This window comes from Rhinatrema bivittatum, chromosome 8 (assembly GCF_901001135.1).
Source record: "Rhinatrema bivittatum chromosome 8, aRhiBiv1.1, whole genome shotgun sequence".
NCBI lineage: Eukaryota > Metazoa > Chordata > Amphibia > Gymnophiona > Rhinatrematidae > Rhinatrema > Rhinatrema bivittatum.
The window spans coordinates 228767464-228784889 of NC_042622.1; the positions used below are offsets into that span (position 1 = coordinate 228767464).

At 44.5% G+C, this 17426-nt stretch overlaps 1 protein-coding gene across 2 annotated transcripts in view; it reads left to right on the forward strand.

The window, feature by feature from the left end:
* AP3D1 (adaptor related protein complex 3 subunit delta 1) overlaps window positions 1-17426 on the forward strand; it is a 358560-nt gene that overhangs the window by 167104 nt on the left and 174030 nt on the right. For both annotated transcript variants that reach the window (XR_003858342.1, XM_029613909.1), the window contains exon 15: window positions 16897-17128. Coding sequence is in view for 1 of the 2 variants with exons in the window: in XM_029613909.1 (XP_029469769.1) it covers window positions 16897-17128 (232 nt within the window). In the remaining variant the exon portion in view is untranslated. The remainder of the gene's footprint in view (window positions 1-16896; window positions 17129-17426) is intronic.

A 17426-nucleotide genomic window follows, 5' to 3' on the forward strand; every position in this document is an offset into this window, starting at 1 on the left:
ACTGTTTGACTCCCTCCCTCCCTACCCCTCTACCCACCCACCCCTGGGGCTTGTTTTCTAATAAAGACTGCCTAACTTCCCATTGGCAGCGAGATAAATTAGTACATTGGTAACAGTCAAGGAAATACAAATCACAAACTACCAAGATGAGGACTATCCAATGTAACTGCTGTGGAGCCTTTATTCTGAGGGAAAGCATCTGGAAACTTAGAGCTTGCCCAATTTGTGCACAACTCTCTTCCTTGAAAATGGAGCTGACTGAGATAAAAGCTCAATTAGCTTCAATTAAAAGTATTACACCCACATTGCATTACACAGATAATAATTCCCCAATATCACGGAAAAACCAGGAGTCAAGAAAAGGAGATCCATTAGGCTCAGGTAGGACCCACAGTCATCCATTCTTGACAGATGAGCAGCCAACAGGTACACCCTCCCACTCAAACAGGTCATTAAGAAATTCTTTACAATCCAGGATTACAGTGGGCTCTGGTAGAATTAGACCTGTGATGAGGAGACACACAATGTACCAAATGCAAAAAGAACAAGCCCTCTCTATATTAAAAACTGAGGAAGTTCTTGAGAAAAACATTGCAGTATTACCAGAAAAGAGAGAAAAAACACAATGCATGCAGTATTTCAAGATCCATAACCAAAAGAAAAATCTAATTGAGATGGATAACTCTGTCAACAGTGGCACAACTACAAACAGAAAGAGTAAAGTGAATAACAAATCTCAACTAATATCTCATAAGGAGTCCAGGAAAAGCAATAACCTTAAAGAGAGTACCTGGAAGGCTATGACCACAAATGCTCATAGTTTGGGAAATAAAATCCCAGATCTGCAGGCCCTAATGGCTGAGGCAGAATTGGACATTGTTGCTATCACAGAAACATGGTTCACAGAATCTCATGAATGGGATACAACAATACCAGGCTACAACTTGTTAAGGAAGGACAGAGAGGATAGAAAAGGGGGAGGTGTGGCTCTTTATGTCAGAAACAACATCCAAGCATCTGAGCTACAAGGAAGTTGGGGTAAAGAAGAAGCTCTATGGGTCGACCTAAAAAAAGATGACGGAGTGTCCATTTATATTGGAGTGGTGTACAGGCCTCCAAATCAAAAGGAAGAGCTGGACAGAGATCTGATTGAAGACATCCATAAGATAGGCAGGAAGGGAGAAGTGGTGATCGTGGGTGACTTTACTATGCCAGATGTAGACTGGAAAATCCCATCTGCAGAAACTAAAAATAGTAGAGCAATAATGGATGCCATGCAAGTATCTTTGTTCAAACAAATGGTGTTGGAACCCACGAGAGAAGGTGCTATACTCGACTTATTGCTCAATAATGCAGATAATGTCTCATATGTCCAGGTGGGCGCCCACCTCAGCAGCAGTGATCATCGAACGGTATGGTTTAATATCACTAATAGAATAGGGAAAAGAACCACAAAGACCCGAGTTTTACAGTTCAAAAACACAGACTTTGAGGAAATGGGAAAGTACCTGGAGGAAGAACTTAAAGGATGGGAGAACGAGAGAGATGTGGATCAGCAGTGGACCAATCTAAAAGGAACAATCACCAAGGCAACTGCTCTATATGCTAGAAACATAAAGAAAAGCAAAAGAAAATTGAAACCTATCTGGTTCTCAAAGGAGGTGGCTGACAAAATTAAAGCTAAAAGAACAGCTTTCAAGAAATATAAAGGATCCCAAAGGGAGGAGCACAAAGAAGAATATTTGTATCAACTGAGGGAGACGAAGAAAACAATCAAGTTGGCAAAAAATCAAGCAGAAGAGAGGATTGCCAAGGAGATAAAAAATGGTGACAAAACATTTTTCAGATACATCAGCGAAAAGAGAAAGGTCCAAAGTGGTATAGTGAAATTGAAAGGTGGTAATGATCAATGTGTGGAGACAGACGAAGAAATGGCAGAAATATTAAACGAATACTTCAGCTCTGTGTTCACTAAAGAAGACCCTGGAGAAGGACCATCTCTACACAACAAGAAACTGGAGGGAAGTGGAATAGATGAAAATCCTTTTACAGTAGAAAATGTGTGGGAAGAGCTAAAGAACCTGAAAGTGGACAAAGCCATGGGGCCTGATGGGATTCATCCAAGGATATTGAGGGAGCTCAGAGATGTTCTGGCGGGTCCGCTGTGTGACCTGTTCAATAGATCCCTAGAAACGGGAGTGGTGCCGAGAGATTGGAGAAGAGCGGTGGTGGTACCGCTTCACAAGAGTGGGAACAGGGAGGAGGCTGGCAACTACAGGCCGGTTAGCCTCACTTCGGTGGTGGGAAAAGTAATGGAGTCTCTGCTGAAAGAGAGAATAGTGAACTATCTACAGTCCGGAGAATTGATGGACCAGAGGCAACATGGATTCACCAGGGGAAGATCCTGTCAGACAAATCTGATTGACTTTTTTGACTGGGTAACCAAGGAATTGGATCAAGGAAGAGCGCTCGATGTCATATACTTGGATTTCAGCAAAGCTTTTGATACGGTTCCGCACAGGAGACTGGTGAATAAAACGAGAAGCTTGGGAGTGAGTGACAAGGTGGTGACCTGGATTGCAAATTGGTTGACGGACAGAAGACAATGTGTGATGGTAAACGGAACCTTCTCTGAAGAGAGAGCGGTTTTAAGTGGTGTACCGCAAGGATCGGTGTTGGGACCGGTCCTGTTCAATATCTTTGTGAGCGACATTGCGGACGGGATAGAAGGTAAGGTTTGTCTTTTTGCGGATGACACTAAGATCTGCAACAGAGTGGGACACGCCGGAAGGAGTGGAGAGAATGAGACGGGATCTAAGGAAACTGGAAGAGTGGTCGAAGATATGGCAGCTGAGATTCAATGCCAAGAAGTGCAAAGTCATGCATATGGGGAGCGGAAATCCGAATGAACTGTATTCGATGGGGGGGGAAAGGCTGACGTGCACGGAGCAGGAGAGGGACCTTGGGGTGATAGTGTCTAATGATATGAAGTCTGCGAAACAATGCGACAAGGCGATAGCAAAAGCCAGAAGAATGCTGGCTGCATAGAGAGAGGAATATCGAGTAAGAAAAGGGACGTGATTATTCCCTTGTACAGGTCCTTGGTGAGGCCTCACCTGGAGTACTGTGTTCAGTTCTGGAGACCGTATCTACAAAAAGACAAAGACAAGATGGAAGCGGTACAGAGAAGGGCAACCAGGAAGGTGGAGGATCTTCATCGCATGACGTACGAGGAGAGATTGAAGAATCTAAATATGTACACCCTGGAGGAAAGGAGGAGCAGAGGTGATATGATACAGACTTTCAGATACTTGAAAGGTTTTAATGATCCAAAGGCAACGACAAACCTTTACCATAAGAAAAAAATCAGCAGAACCAGGGGTCACGATTTGAAGCTCCAGGGAGGAAGATTCAGAACCAATGTCAGGAAGTATTTCTTCACAGAGAGGGTGGTGGATGCCTGGAATGCCCTTCCGGAGGAAGTGGTGAAGACCAGAACTGTGAAGGACTTCAAAGGGGCGTGGGATAAACACTGTGGATCCATAAAGTCAAGAGGCCGCCAATGAAGAGTAGGTGACTCGCCAGAATGATGGCTACTGCCTGGAGACAATACCCTTATTCAATAAACATACACATGGTTACTGTGACTCCAACATCACTCTAAGCTTCAACAGCAAGAGGAAATGTGGAAAAAAGGATTTGCACTCACAAAGACGGGAGTAGCTGGCTTGTTACGGCGGTTACTACCCCAAACCAATATCCAAATTACTACCTCCACCTTCCTCTATTCCTGATGCCTTTCAACTAGCTTGATCACTCCATTCTTATACTTCACTTTCAATGCATATCCAGCATAGTTCTCTGCTTCAACAGCAGGGGAGAAGAAAAACTGTTACTTCACACATCCAGCAGAGCTCTCTGCTTAAACGGCAGGGGAGAAGAAAAAAGGGTTCGCACTCACAAAGAGGGGAGTAGCTGGCTTGTTACGGTGGTTACTACCCCAAACCAAATGTACCTGATACTTCACTCTCGACGCATATCCAGCATGGCTCTCTGCTTCAACGGCATGGGAGAAAGACTGATACATCACGAATTTCCAGCATAGCTCTCTGCTTCAACGGCAGGGGAAAAGAAAAACTGATACTTCACGCATATCCAGCATAACTTCAACGGCAGGGGAGAAGAAAAAAGGATTCACACTCACAAAGCGGGGAGTAGCTGGCTTGTTACGGCGGTTACTACCCCAAACCAAATGTGCCTGATACTTCACTTTCGATGCATATCCAGCATAGCTCTCTGCTTCAACGGCAGGGGAGAAGAAAAAAACTGATACCTCACGCATATCCAGCATAGCTCCCCCCTTCAACGGCAGGGGAGAAGATAAACAACCAATAAGGGCTGTATAACATAATCTGGGTAAAAACAAATAAGCATGGGTGTAGCTTGCTTATTGCGGCGGTTACTACCCCTACTACCTCTAACTAATCAAGCTAGATATTTCACTTGGATGCAGCTCCATCACCGCTCTCTACATTAATGGCGGGGGTGGAAGGGAATTAGAACCAAGAGCTAAGAGAAACAGATAAGTATATGAGAAAAAATGAGGGAAGCTTGCTGGGCAGACTGGATGGGCCATTTGGTCTTCTTCTGCCGTCATTTCTATGTTTCTATGTAGACGACCCTTCTATTGGCAGAGGCGTTATTACCCTCCAGCATCAAGGGGCAGATCTTCTAGGCCGCAGCAAAGATCTCAGCCCAGACACCTAGGGCGGCTAGGCCTCAACCTCCGCCGCTGACGGGGACCGGCTGCAGGCTTTTGAGGCCATTCCCAGAGACCAAAGCCACCTCTTCAACTCTCAACCAGATCTACCGGTAGGAGGCAGAGTATCCTCCTTCTACAACCATTGGATACAGATAACAGACCAGTGGGTACTTACAATAATATCTCGAGGTTACCAACTCAATTTTCTCTCAACTCCAGGAGATTCTCCTCCAAGTCCTCTTCCTCTAAGCAAAAATCACATAATCCAATTACAAGTAGAATTATCCACCCTTCTGAGAGCCAGAGCTGGTGCCCTGGACTCAGCAGGGCAGAGGATTCTATTCCCGATATTTCCTAATTCCAAAGAAAACCGGAGGCCTACGTCCCATCCTAGACCTCAGAAATCTCAACAAATTTCTGAAGAAAGAAAAGTTCAGGATGGTCTCTCTAGGCACCATGCTTCCACTTCTTCAAACAGGAGATTGGCTTTGTTCTCTGGATCTTCAAGACGCTTATGCTCATATTTCAATATTCCCCCCTCATCGCAAGTATCTGCGCTTCATGGTGGGTCATCAACATTTCCAGTACAGAGTACTACCATTCGGACTTGCCTCTGCTCCCAGAGTAATTCACCAAATGTCGTCTGGCAGTAATAGCAGCACAGTTGCACAAGGAAAGTGTCCATGTCTTTCCCTATTTAGACAACTGGCTCATCAGAAGTCAATCTCAACAAGGAGCTCTGGCTTCTCTCAGTCGAACAATTACTCTACTTCACTCCATGGGCTTTCTCATCAATTATCAAAAGTCCCACCTCATTCCGTCTCACCTGCATCATTCATAGGAGCAGAATTGAACACCATACTTTCAAAAACTTTCCTACCCGGGGGTCAGGCAGACACACTTTCCCTACTGGCAAACTCGCTTCAATCAAAGAAACAAGCAACAGCTCATCAGTTTCTAACCTTACTAGGCCACATTGCCTACACAGTTCATGTCACTCCTATGGCAAGGCTAGCCATGAGGGTAACTCAATGTACTTTAAGATCACAATGGATCCAAGCCATTCACCACTGTCCTCTCCAATTCAAGTAAACTCTCCTTTGGTGGGCAAACAAGGACAACTTGCACAAGGGCCTACTCTTCCAGCAACCAGTACCACAGATAACTTTAACTACAGATGCATCCACCTTAGGTTGGGGAGCTCACATAGACAATCTCCAAACCCAGGGTACTTGGACAAAACTCTAAGCAACATTTCAAATCAATTTTCTGGAACTTCGAGCTATACGTTATGCGCTGCATGTGTTCAAGGACTGCTTTTCACACAAGACTGTTCTGATCCAAACGGACAACACAGTAGCCATGTGGTACATCAACAAACAGGGAGGTACGGGCTCGTATCTCCTTTGTCAAGAAGCCACACAGATTTGGAACTGGGCCTTAACACATTCCATATTTCTACGGGCCACTTATCTGGCAGGCATTCACAATGTAGTGGCAAATCGCCTCGGTCGTCAGTTCCAACCACACAAGTGGTCCCTGGATCCCTCAGTAGCAACCAGGATATTCCAATGTTGGGGGCAACCAATAATAGACCTCTTTGCATCACACCTGAATCACAAAGTGGACAAGTTCTGCTCTCTACACAAACAGTAAAACCAGCCATCCAAGGATACCTTTGCTCCCCTTGGAACTCAGGTCTTCTAGTAGCGTATCCTCCAATACCGCTTATAACCAAAACTCTAGTGAAGCTGCAACAGGACAAGGGGTCCATGAATTTTAAAAAATTCATAAGCACAACCACCAAAGACTGTTTTTATAAGTTACAAGTCTTAAAAAAATTGAAGCCTCTTCTTTATTTCAACGATTTTCGGATGGTCCTACAAGCCATTATTCTATCAAAAGTCGACTATTGCAATTCGCTTCTCTTTGGCCTTCCATATTCATCCATCAAACCCCTCCAAATGCTACAGAACTCTGCAGCCAGAATCCTTACCAATACGAATAAAAGAGATCACATCACCCCCATTCTCAAGCTCCTCCACTGGCTGCCTATAAAGCAAAGGATCCTATATAAAGTACTCACCGTAATTCATAAATCCATTCACAATATCTCTCCTCTTCAATTATGTAACCAACTATGCCCTCACTCCTCCTCTAGACCCATCAGAGGAGCATATAAAGGCACACTCTATGTACCTCAACAAAATCCTCGCATCATAAACGTGCCATATCTACAGCAGGCCCCATTCAATGGAATGCGCTCCCACCAGACATTCGGCTTGAGTTCTGCCACTCTTCATTCAAAAAAAACTTAAAACCTGGCTCTTTAGCCAAGCTTTTCCAGGACCATGATCATCATTTTTTTCCCCTCCAACCAGCAAGAACATATCTTCTTCACAAACCCCCATTTTCCATACCACTACCTACTTCGGTATCTAATCTCTTGCTGCAGGACACTTGAGACTTTCTCACTTATACGTTATAATTTTTTATGCTCAATAAGACCTGTCAACTTAATTGTTTAAGTCTTTTTTTTTTTTTTTTTTTTCTCCTTTATCTTTTGGTCATCAATGTTACAACGTTATCATTAAATTTTGAACTTATGTACACTGTTCCAAGTTTCATAACCTTGTTCTATGTAATGCCTTTTGGCAATTTTCATGTTCTGTTTCAATGTAAACCGATGTGATCTTTATTTCATATAGGAACACCGGTATATAAAAATCTAAAAATAAATAAATAAATAAATGACACTCATAGCTCCGTATTGGCCTCAACAGGTATGGTTCCCCATGCTTCTAGACCTCTCGATCAGAGAACCAATTCGCCTGGGTGTAGCTCCCAATCTCGTAACTCAGGATCAGGGTCGGTTGCGCCATCCCAACCTTCAATCCCTCTCCCTGACAGCATGGATGTTGAAAGCTTAATTTTACAACCACTCAATCTTTCAACCAATGTATCTCAAGTTCTGATAGCTTCACAAAAACCTTCAACCCGAAAGAATTATTCTTCGAAATGGAAAAGGTTTACCTTGTGGTGCACGAAAAAGAACATTGACCCTTTCTCCTGCCCCACAACTTCTCTACTAGACTATTTATGCCATCTCTCAGACTCTGGTCTCCAGACCTCATCTGTCAGAGTGCAACTAAGTGCAATCTCAGCTTACCATAACAAGATGGGAGATGCACCAATATCCATACATCCTCTTGTCAGTAGATTTATGAGAGGTTTAATTCACCTTAAACCACCAATTCGACTACCAGTGTCAGAATGGGACCTGAATCTGGTCTTAACAAGGCTCATGCATTCTCCCTTTGAACCTATGAATTCCTGTGATCTAAAATTTCTTACATGGAAGACTATCTTCCTCATAGCCATTACATCGGCTAGAAGGGTTAGTGAGTTACAAGCACTTGTCACGTACTCACCCTATACAAAATTCCTACGTGACAGAGTGGTTCTCCAGACACATCCAAAATTCCTCCCCAAGGTAGTTATGGAATTCCACTTGAATCAATCCATAGTTTTACCCACATTCTTTCCAAGGCCTCATTCTCACGAAGGAGAACGAGCATTACATACTTTGGACTGTAAGCGTGCGCTGGCATATTACTTAGACTGCACTGCAGTCCATAGAAAATCCACTCAACTCTTTGTATCTTTTGATCCAAACAAACCGGGTAAAGCAGTGGGTAAACATACTCTATTCAATTGGCTAGTAGATTGCATACAGTTTTGCTATGAAAAAGCAGGCCTTCCTCTCCAAGGGCGAGTAAAGGTGCATTCAGTAAGAGCAATGTCAACTTCAGTAGCACACTACCATTCAATGTCAATTCTTGACATCTGTAAAGCAGCAACATGGAGTTCTCTTCACACCTTTGCAGCTCATTACTGTTTTGGATAAAGGACAACAAGATTCAGCCTATGGACAATCTGTCTTAAAGAACTTGTTTCCAGTTTAATCCCAACTCCTTCTACATCTAACCTGCTGTGATCTTCGGCTGCCTCATTTTCAACAACAGTACTTCACTGTTGCTTCACTACAAAATGACTCAGCCTCTAGCTTGCTAATCACCCATATGTGAGGACTAGCATCCTGCTTGTCCTGGGATAAAGCAAAATTGCTTACCTTGTAATAGGTGTTATCCCAGGACAGCAGGATGTAGTCCTCACGAAACCCACCCGCCACCCCACAGAGTTGGGTCAGATACGTTTTATTATTTTATTTTTGCTAAAGCTTATTGCTACATACGAGACTGAAGAGAGACCCCTGTGGCAGAGAATATCATGACATGCTGGGCATGCTCAGTGTCCTCACAGGGCCAGTCAAAAGTTTCTAGAAACTTTGACAGAAAGTTTTCCGCAATAGGGCTCCATCAATGATGTCACCCATATGTGAGGACTACATCCTGCTGTCCTGGGATAACACCTATTACAAGGTAAGCAATTTTGCTTTCTGCAAGCGAACGACTGGATGTGCTCGCTAGATCTAAAGGATGTGTACACTCACATACCAATCCACAAAGATTTTTGGCGTTACCTTTGCTTTCAAGTTGCGAATCATCACTACCAATACAAGGTACTCCCATTTGGTCTCTCCTCTGCCCCGCGAGTTTTCACGAAATGTCTTGCTGTTGTGGCACACTTACACAAACAGGGAATAAACATATTCCCTTTCTTGGACGATTGGCTTCTAGTATCTCCCAATCCACAACTTCTGAAACAGGCGGAATGCACACTCCTCTGTCTAGAAAACTTAGGCTGGATAGTGAATTACGAAAAGTCTCAACTCCATCCTTCATAAACCATTCGGTTTATAGGAGCATTGATTCAAACAGTAATATCCCGAGCTTTTCTACCTCTGGACAGAATCAAGATCTTACAATCCCTTTCTCAGGGTCTTTTACATCGGACAGTAGTTCCAGCATCACAAATAATGGTACTCTTAGGGCATAAGGCAGCAGCAATTTATGTCGTCCAAAATACTAGTCTACACATGAGACGTCTTCAGTGGGGTCTAAAATCTCAATGGAACCAACTGACACAGCAAATGTCCCACAAGGTACGGGTGACACGCTCCATGAAAAAAAGACATAAATTGGTGGCTACGTCCGCCTGTTTTGAATGAAGGAAGTCCTTTTCAACTTCCCCCTCATCAAATAATCCTCATGACAGATTGGGTGCCCATCTCTTACATCTAGACACTCAGGGTCTTTGGTCAGAAACAAAACAAAGTCTCCAAATAAATCTGCTGGAACTAAGAGCAGTCAAGAACTCTTTGATTGCATTCCAGTCATGGTTACAAGAGAAATCAATAATGATCCATACCGACAATCAGGTAGCCATGTTCTATATCAGCAAACAAGAGGGATCCCTTTCGTTGACACTTTGCATGGAAGTGGTTCAAATATGGGAATGGGCAGAACGCAACAGGATCTTCTTACAGACATCCTACCTTCCAGCTCTTGCGAACACAAGAGCAGACAAGCTAAGCAGAGTTTTCCATCCCCAGAAATGGTCGCTCGAGCAAATGGAAGCAGACAAGATTTTCGCATCCACTCCAGGGTGTACTCCAGAGATAGTCCTCTTTGCATTGGAAAACAATCGAAAGGTACAGAGGTTTTGTTCTCTTCTTCCCAGCGCACACAGATTGTCACAGGACGCTTTCCTAATTCCATGGGAGAAAGGCCTTCTATACGCATTTCCTCCCATTCCACTAATTTCACGCACAGTCCAGAAATGTATTGCAGACAAAGCATACCTAATCCTAATAGCGCCAGCGTGGCCGAGACAACCGTGGTATCCTTATCTACTTCATCTCTCAGTCACTCATCCAATACTTTTGCCAAAAGACCCTTTTCTCCTTTCTCAAGATGCAGGGAATCTGATTCACCCCATGCAGTCCTCCCTTCATCTGACAGCATGGAGATTGAACGGCAGTTACTGTGTTCCCTGAACCTCTCTCCAGACATTTTGGAAGTCCTCATAGCATCACGAAAACCTTCTACCAGGAAGAATTACGCCTTCAAATGGAATAGATATTCAAAATGGTGCGCTCATCAGAGGCTTGACCCCCTTTCTTGCCCTCCTGAGTCACTGTTAACTTATCTCCACCATTTATCCCGCTCAGGCCTGGCAGTAACTTCTATCAGAGTTCACCTTAGTGCTATTGCAGCTTACCATGTCACGGATAAGGGCTGTTCCATCTCTACCCATCCGTTGATTTCCAAATTCATGAAAGGCTTGCTTCGTCTGCATCCGCCTTTTAAAAAAAACAATAGTTCCATGGGATATTAACATAGTCCTCGAAGCGTTGATGAATCCACCCTTTGAGCCCAGGTCAACCTCCACGCTTAAATTCTTAATGTGGAAGGTGCTTTTCCTAAGTGGCCATCACTTCTGCAAGAAGAATAATTGAACTTCAGGCACTAGTAGTCAGTTTTCCATATCTTCAATTTCACCATGATAAGGTGGTTTTACGAACTCATCCGTCATTTCTACCAAAGGTAGTATCTGCTTTTCACTTAAACGAAACAATCTCCCTTCCGTTTTTTCTCCAAAACCACATTCTAACGATCGCCAGAAGTCTCTTCATACCTTAGATTGTAAGAGAGCTTTAGTCTATTACAAGAACAAGACCGACTCACTAAGACATTCTTCTCAATTGTCAATCCAGGTCAATCGATGTCAAAGAGAACGCTTTCCAACTGGCTTTTACCGCCTGTATCCAATACTGTTCTACAAGAGCAATACCCCATATTGGTCCTGTGAAAGCTCATCAGATTAGAGCCACTGCAGCTTCTATAGCGCACATTCAAGGAGTACCTATCCAGGACATTTGCAGAGCAGTGACCTGGTTGTCCATACATTTACATCACACTACTGTCTCCATCAGCAGTCTGCTTCGGATTCCTCCTTGGGATCTGCAATTCTAAAAAACTTTTCATAGTATTGATGGCTGTCCACCTTCCATTGGTTGCAAAAAAAAAAAAAAAAAAAAAGAGAAATTCACTCAATTCCAAAAATCTTTCTTTATTGGCAATCTATTTGCAACCTATGTGCTTGGAACTCCCACTATACATGGCTAAATGCCCTGCTTATTGACAGAAAAAAGCAAGTTTGCTTACCGTAAACGGTGTTTTCCGTAGATAGCAGGGAATTTAGCCATGCATTCCCACCCACCTCCCTGGACAGCCTTCCATCCTCACAATGCCTACACCAGCACCTAGCTTGGAAAACCAACGGAAGGGGAGCTGGAGGAGCGCGGGAACCCGAAGTCATGCGCACATCAAAGCTCTTTGAGCTAAGAGTAGCTCCGCCTTCGTGACATCATGGATGACGTCACCCACTATGCATGGCTATCTAGGGAAAACACCATTTACGGTAAGCAAACTTGCTTTTATGTAAAAAATTTTAGCTAGGGGTTTGTCTTTTATTTCCCTGTGAGTACAGATATTAGTCTTAGGCTGTTTGCGGGGCAAACTTCATGGAGCTACCCTGTCAGCGCGTCCCAAGTGTGGTACGTTTTCTTTGCGTGGCGAAGCTTCTTGAACCCTCATGTCCTACCTGGAGCCTTGACTTGCTTCTTACGGTCTTGTGTGAAGCTCCTTTTGAGCCGATCAAAAAGGATCATCATTAAGGGTTTGACTCGGAAAGTAGTCTTTTTGGTGGCAATTGGCTCAGCCAGAAGGGTGTCTGAACTTCAGGCATATCAGGCAGGGAACCCTTTTTGTGATTCTGGAGTGTCGCTCAGAACGGTTCCTTCCTTTTTGCCGAAGGTTATGTCTGTTTTTCATTTAAATCAGTAGGTGGAGCTTCTGGCTTTCTCCATTTTGGAAAGGAATTCGCCGCATGCTAGAGAATTGAAGCGTTTGGATGTCAGGAGGGCTCTGTTGTAATATCTAGAGGTCACTAATAGTTTCCACCTGCAGACCGTCTTTTGTGCTCTGGAGTGGTTCTAAGAAAGGACTTAAGGCGTCAAAGGCCATAGCATGCTGGTTGAAAAAGGCGCTTGCTTCAGCGTATACCTGTTGCAGTCGGCCTGTTCCAGAGGGTTCGAAGGCCTATTGGTTTGCAGGGAAGCTACGTGGAAGTCCTCATACTTTTGCCAGACACTACTGTCTAGATATACAGTCCAGAGACACTAACATTTTTGGGAGTAGTGTCCTTCAGGTGGAACTGGCAGTCCCACCCCAGATAGGGAAGCTTTGGTACATCCCAGGAGTCTGGACTTAGCTGGGTAAAGGGAAAGGAAAATTGGTTCTCACTTGCTAATTTTCGTTCCTGTAATACCACAGATCATTCCAGACGCCTGCCCAGTGTGGTGTGTGAAGGGTCATTGAGGGGCTATTTGGAAAGTCCACTTGTATTTGGCTGATCAGTGTATTACTTCAGTGTAAAAGGGTAAAGGATATCTCCTCCTCCTGCTCACATAAGGTAATTATAAGTTGGGTTTGTATATCAGGGAATCCCGTTTTGAGGTTTTCTTCTTTGGTACTGTTTAATACTGAAGAGATACAGGTTGCATATCAACTAAAGAGGGGTACTCTTAAAAGTTTTTTTTCCTCTGTCTCCATCTACTGGAAGGGAGGCAAAACCCAGGAGTCTGGACTGATCTGTGGTACTACAGGAACGAAAATTCGCAGGTAAAAACCAATTTTCCTTTGTGCCTTCCTCTAGGTGCGCGTGGCATTCGCACGCATTACTAGACCCTGCGGTTGGAAACCTCAGAGTCTGCACCCTCCGATGACATTGTGTGGCTGGGGATTTATTTAAACCCAGCTGCAGCTTCTGCAAGCTGCTTCAGCAATGGGTCTCTTGCCTTGTAGCAGTGCATTTTGCTCCTGCAATCCTGTTCCTGCATTCTTGATCCAACCTGCCTTGTCTCGCCTTCCCTTGCCCAGCGTGCCTTATCCAGCCTCACTTCATCTGTTTTCTCCCTTCTGCCTAATCTCCTGATAATGGTCTCTTGCCTTGAACTTGGACCTAATCTCAGTTGCCTGCTGCTTGGACCTGGCCATGCTTGCTAGCCACCTGCCCCGACCCTTGGCCTCTTCTCCCAGGACAAGCAGGATGGTAGTCCTTACAGATGGGTGACATCAATAGATGGAGCCCGGCACAGAATACTTTGGCACATTGAGCATGTTCAGCCAGCACCAACCCACAGCCATGTGGAGTCCCCCTTCAGTCTCCTTTTTTCCGCAGTGCTGTTGCCTCACAGTTTGTGGAGCTCTTCATTAATTTTCCCTTCACAGAAGAAATTCTACGGTTTTTCCCCGCCTCGGGGTCCCCCATCACGAATCTGTTCCTCCAGCCTTTGGTAGGTACATTTTTCATGTTGCGGTTGTTTCTCAAGCGTCTATCTCCTGGTGGCGGCCAACCACAACCACACACAGTCTTTTTTTTTCAATGGCAACCACTTTTTGGATGTGTCCCCAGTGTCCACGGACTATGTCCGTCATGGACCCACACAATGTTTGCATCCTGTGCCTGGGACCTTCCCACGATGTCTGTCTGTGTCCAAGCTGTACTCAAATGACCCCCCAAAGGTCAGCGCGCCTTTGGGGGGTCTGGATAAAATGGAGTACTTGTTTGGTTCCAAGCAATTGGCTCTATTAACTCCAGTACCGGGTACGTCGCGTCGATTGATCTGTCTTGGGGGGCCTTCGGCGCCCTGCCGCGATGATCAAGCGGCAAAAGATCGCCCCTCACCAGCATCGGGCCATTCATAGGCTTCTGGATTATCATCTTCCTCAGCGCCGGAGAAGGACCGGGCCGAGCACTGTGGGAAACATAGAAATGACGGCAGAAGAAGACCAAACGGCCCATCCAGTCTGCCCAGCAAGCTTTCACACTTATTTTTCTCATACTTATCTGTTTCTCTGACTGCTGAGTTCAGGGCCCTTATTGGTAACTTTTTGATTCTAATTTCCTTCCTTTCCCGCCATCGATGTAGAGAGCAGTACTGGAGCTGCATCAAAGTGAAGTATCAAGCCTAATTGGTTAGGGGTAGTAACCGCCGAAATAAGCAAGCTACTCCCACACTTATTTGTTTACCCAGCCTGTGCAATTTAGTCCTTGTTGGTTGTCTGAATATAAATCCTCTTTTCTTCACTCCCCCTGCCATTGAAGCAGTGAGCTGAGCTGTATATGTATTCAAAGTGAAGTGTCAGGCTTAAGTGGTTTGGGGTAGTAATCGCTGGGTGGTAGCTCCTAATATGGAACCTAACATTGTGTAACTACAGCAAGGGTTATTTTTCCCTATATATGCAACACTTTGCACTTGTCCACATTAAATTTCATCTGCCATTTGGATGCTACCACGTCACCTTCAGAACCAGGAACCTCACAAGAAGAATCCATTCAGGTGGATTGCCTCATACTAACTCCAGAAATGAAATAGAGGTGGAGACACCTTAATTTGTGCCTGTACTGTGCCACCCCAGGGCACTTCATGACTCTATGCTCAGCTAAGCTGGGAAACTGCAGGACCTAGGGCTGGCAGGAGAGGCCACCCTAGGTTGACCGTGCTTCTCATCTTAAATCTTGGTACATTTATGTTTCTGTTGGGAAGCCTGTTTGATACTCAAACTTTCCTCCTTACATGTGCTGGTGGCAATTTCATCCATGAATCGCTGGTGAGGAGAAGTCCATAAACTATTAATCAATAGGGAATAGTCACTTCTTGTTGCCAGCATTAGTAGCATGGGATCTGTTTAATGTTTGGGTACTTGCCGGGTACTTGTCTGGGACTTGTGACTTTGATTGGCCACTGTTGGAGACAGGGTACTGAGCTTGATGGATCCTTGGTCTGACCCAGTAAGGCATATCTTATGTTCTTATAATACTGGTCTCCTCCATGGAGACCAGATCGGCTCTACGTACTTCCCAAGGCTGTCTGTGCAGTTATTCTAACTCTACTCTGGTTCATACAGCATCAACCCAGCATCAATTAGAGAATCCTACAAAACACCTGATGGCATCCTCTTTGCCATGAACAGTGCCTGTCTTAAGGTCTAGCCTACTGTTTCTATTGCCTGAACAGTAACCTCTGAATTACCTGGCCTGCCACCTCAATATGCTGCCTATGTGGATGTCTTCAGCAACAGCAGGTGAAAACCCTCCCACCACATTGCTCCTATGACTGCCCCATGTTTCTGGGACGATACCTCTGAGGGGTAGGGTCTACCCCCTATACATGTCAGACATGGAATCAATGTGAAAGTACATCAAGGAGAACCTAGAAAGGAGAGTTCATTCATCCATCTTTATCTCCTGCTGGGGCCGGCTTTTTCTTTGTCAGTAAAAAAGATAGTTTGCACTGTCCTTGCATTGATTACAGTGGGCTCAATGCAATCACTAAGAACTGGTACACTTTTCCACTGATCTTGGAGCTCTTCGACCACCTCAGAGGAGCCCAGATATTTACAAAGCTTGGGGCGTATAACCTGATTCGTGTAAGAGGGTGATGAATGGGAGACTACTTTTAATATGACGGATGAGTACTATGTACCTGGTGATGCCCTTTGGGTTGTGCAGTGCCCCTGCTGACTTTGTTTATGGTCAGTGAAATTTTCCATGACTTCCTTTACTATCGTGGTGGTATATCTAGACTATATTCTTGTCTTAACGAAATCCTTGAACATCGAGACCATGTGAAGCATGACCATGTGAGGGTGCATCAATTATGCCACAGCACTAAGGGCTCACACTCATGCCACTCATCACAGTACTTGTAGCTGTGCAGGCTGTTAGTTCAGAATTTGAACATTTGAGATGGCATGCCTGTACCCCTAGTGAGATACAAGGATTCCACAGGGGTATATGCATTGATACTTCATTTCTTTGCCTAAATACTAATAAGCTGTAACTAACTGAAAGCACTCTTAGGAAATAACATTTGTAATTTTTATGAATAAGCCCAAATACTCACCTATTGCCCAAGATAGCCAATACAAGATAGCTAATACTTTTACAGTATATGTTTAATTTGTATGTTTCTGATTGAATGCTATTTTAAATATAAGCAGACTGTTAGGTCTCAGAGGTGTGCAGAGCAGGACTTCCCTGTCCTTTGTGAACTTGTTGATTTCCCTCTTCTCTAACTTTCAGTTCCATTGGATGTTTTCTAGACACCTGCCAGAACCAAGCCAGACTCTGGAGGCCATGCTGCGGCCGAAGGTTACGACCCTGCCAGGGCACATCCAGGCGGTGTACGTGCAGAACCTGGTAAAGCTGTATGCCTCTGTCCTCCACCATAAAGAACAGGATGGCGAGAAGGAGGCGGCACAAGAGATTACGCAGCTGATGATTGACCGAATTCCCCAGTTTGTGCAGAGTGCAGACCTAGAAGTACAGGAGAGGGTAAGGCAAGCTTGTATCTTAATGCTGAGAACAAAAGTGTATTAAAAATGACAAACTACATTTCTCTTCAGCCAGCTGGACCAGTCTAGACATGGATTATGCCCACCAAACAGATGGATACAGAAAATAGGCTTGCTTTATAGGCTCCTGTGCAAACCTCAGCCTGCCAGTATTTTCCTTTTCCAGTGGATGATAGACAAGCATTCCATGCCCTGAGCTTAAGCCTGGTTAGGTCAGGTGAAGAAAAAAAGTTTGGGCAGTTTCAGAGGGAAAAGTCAAGGACTCCCTCCCTTTGAGC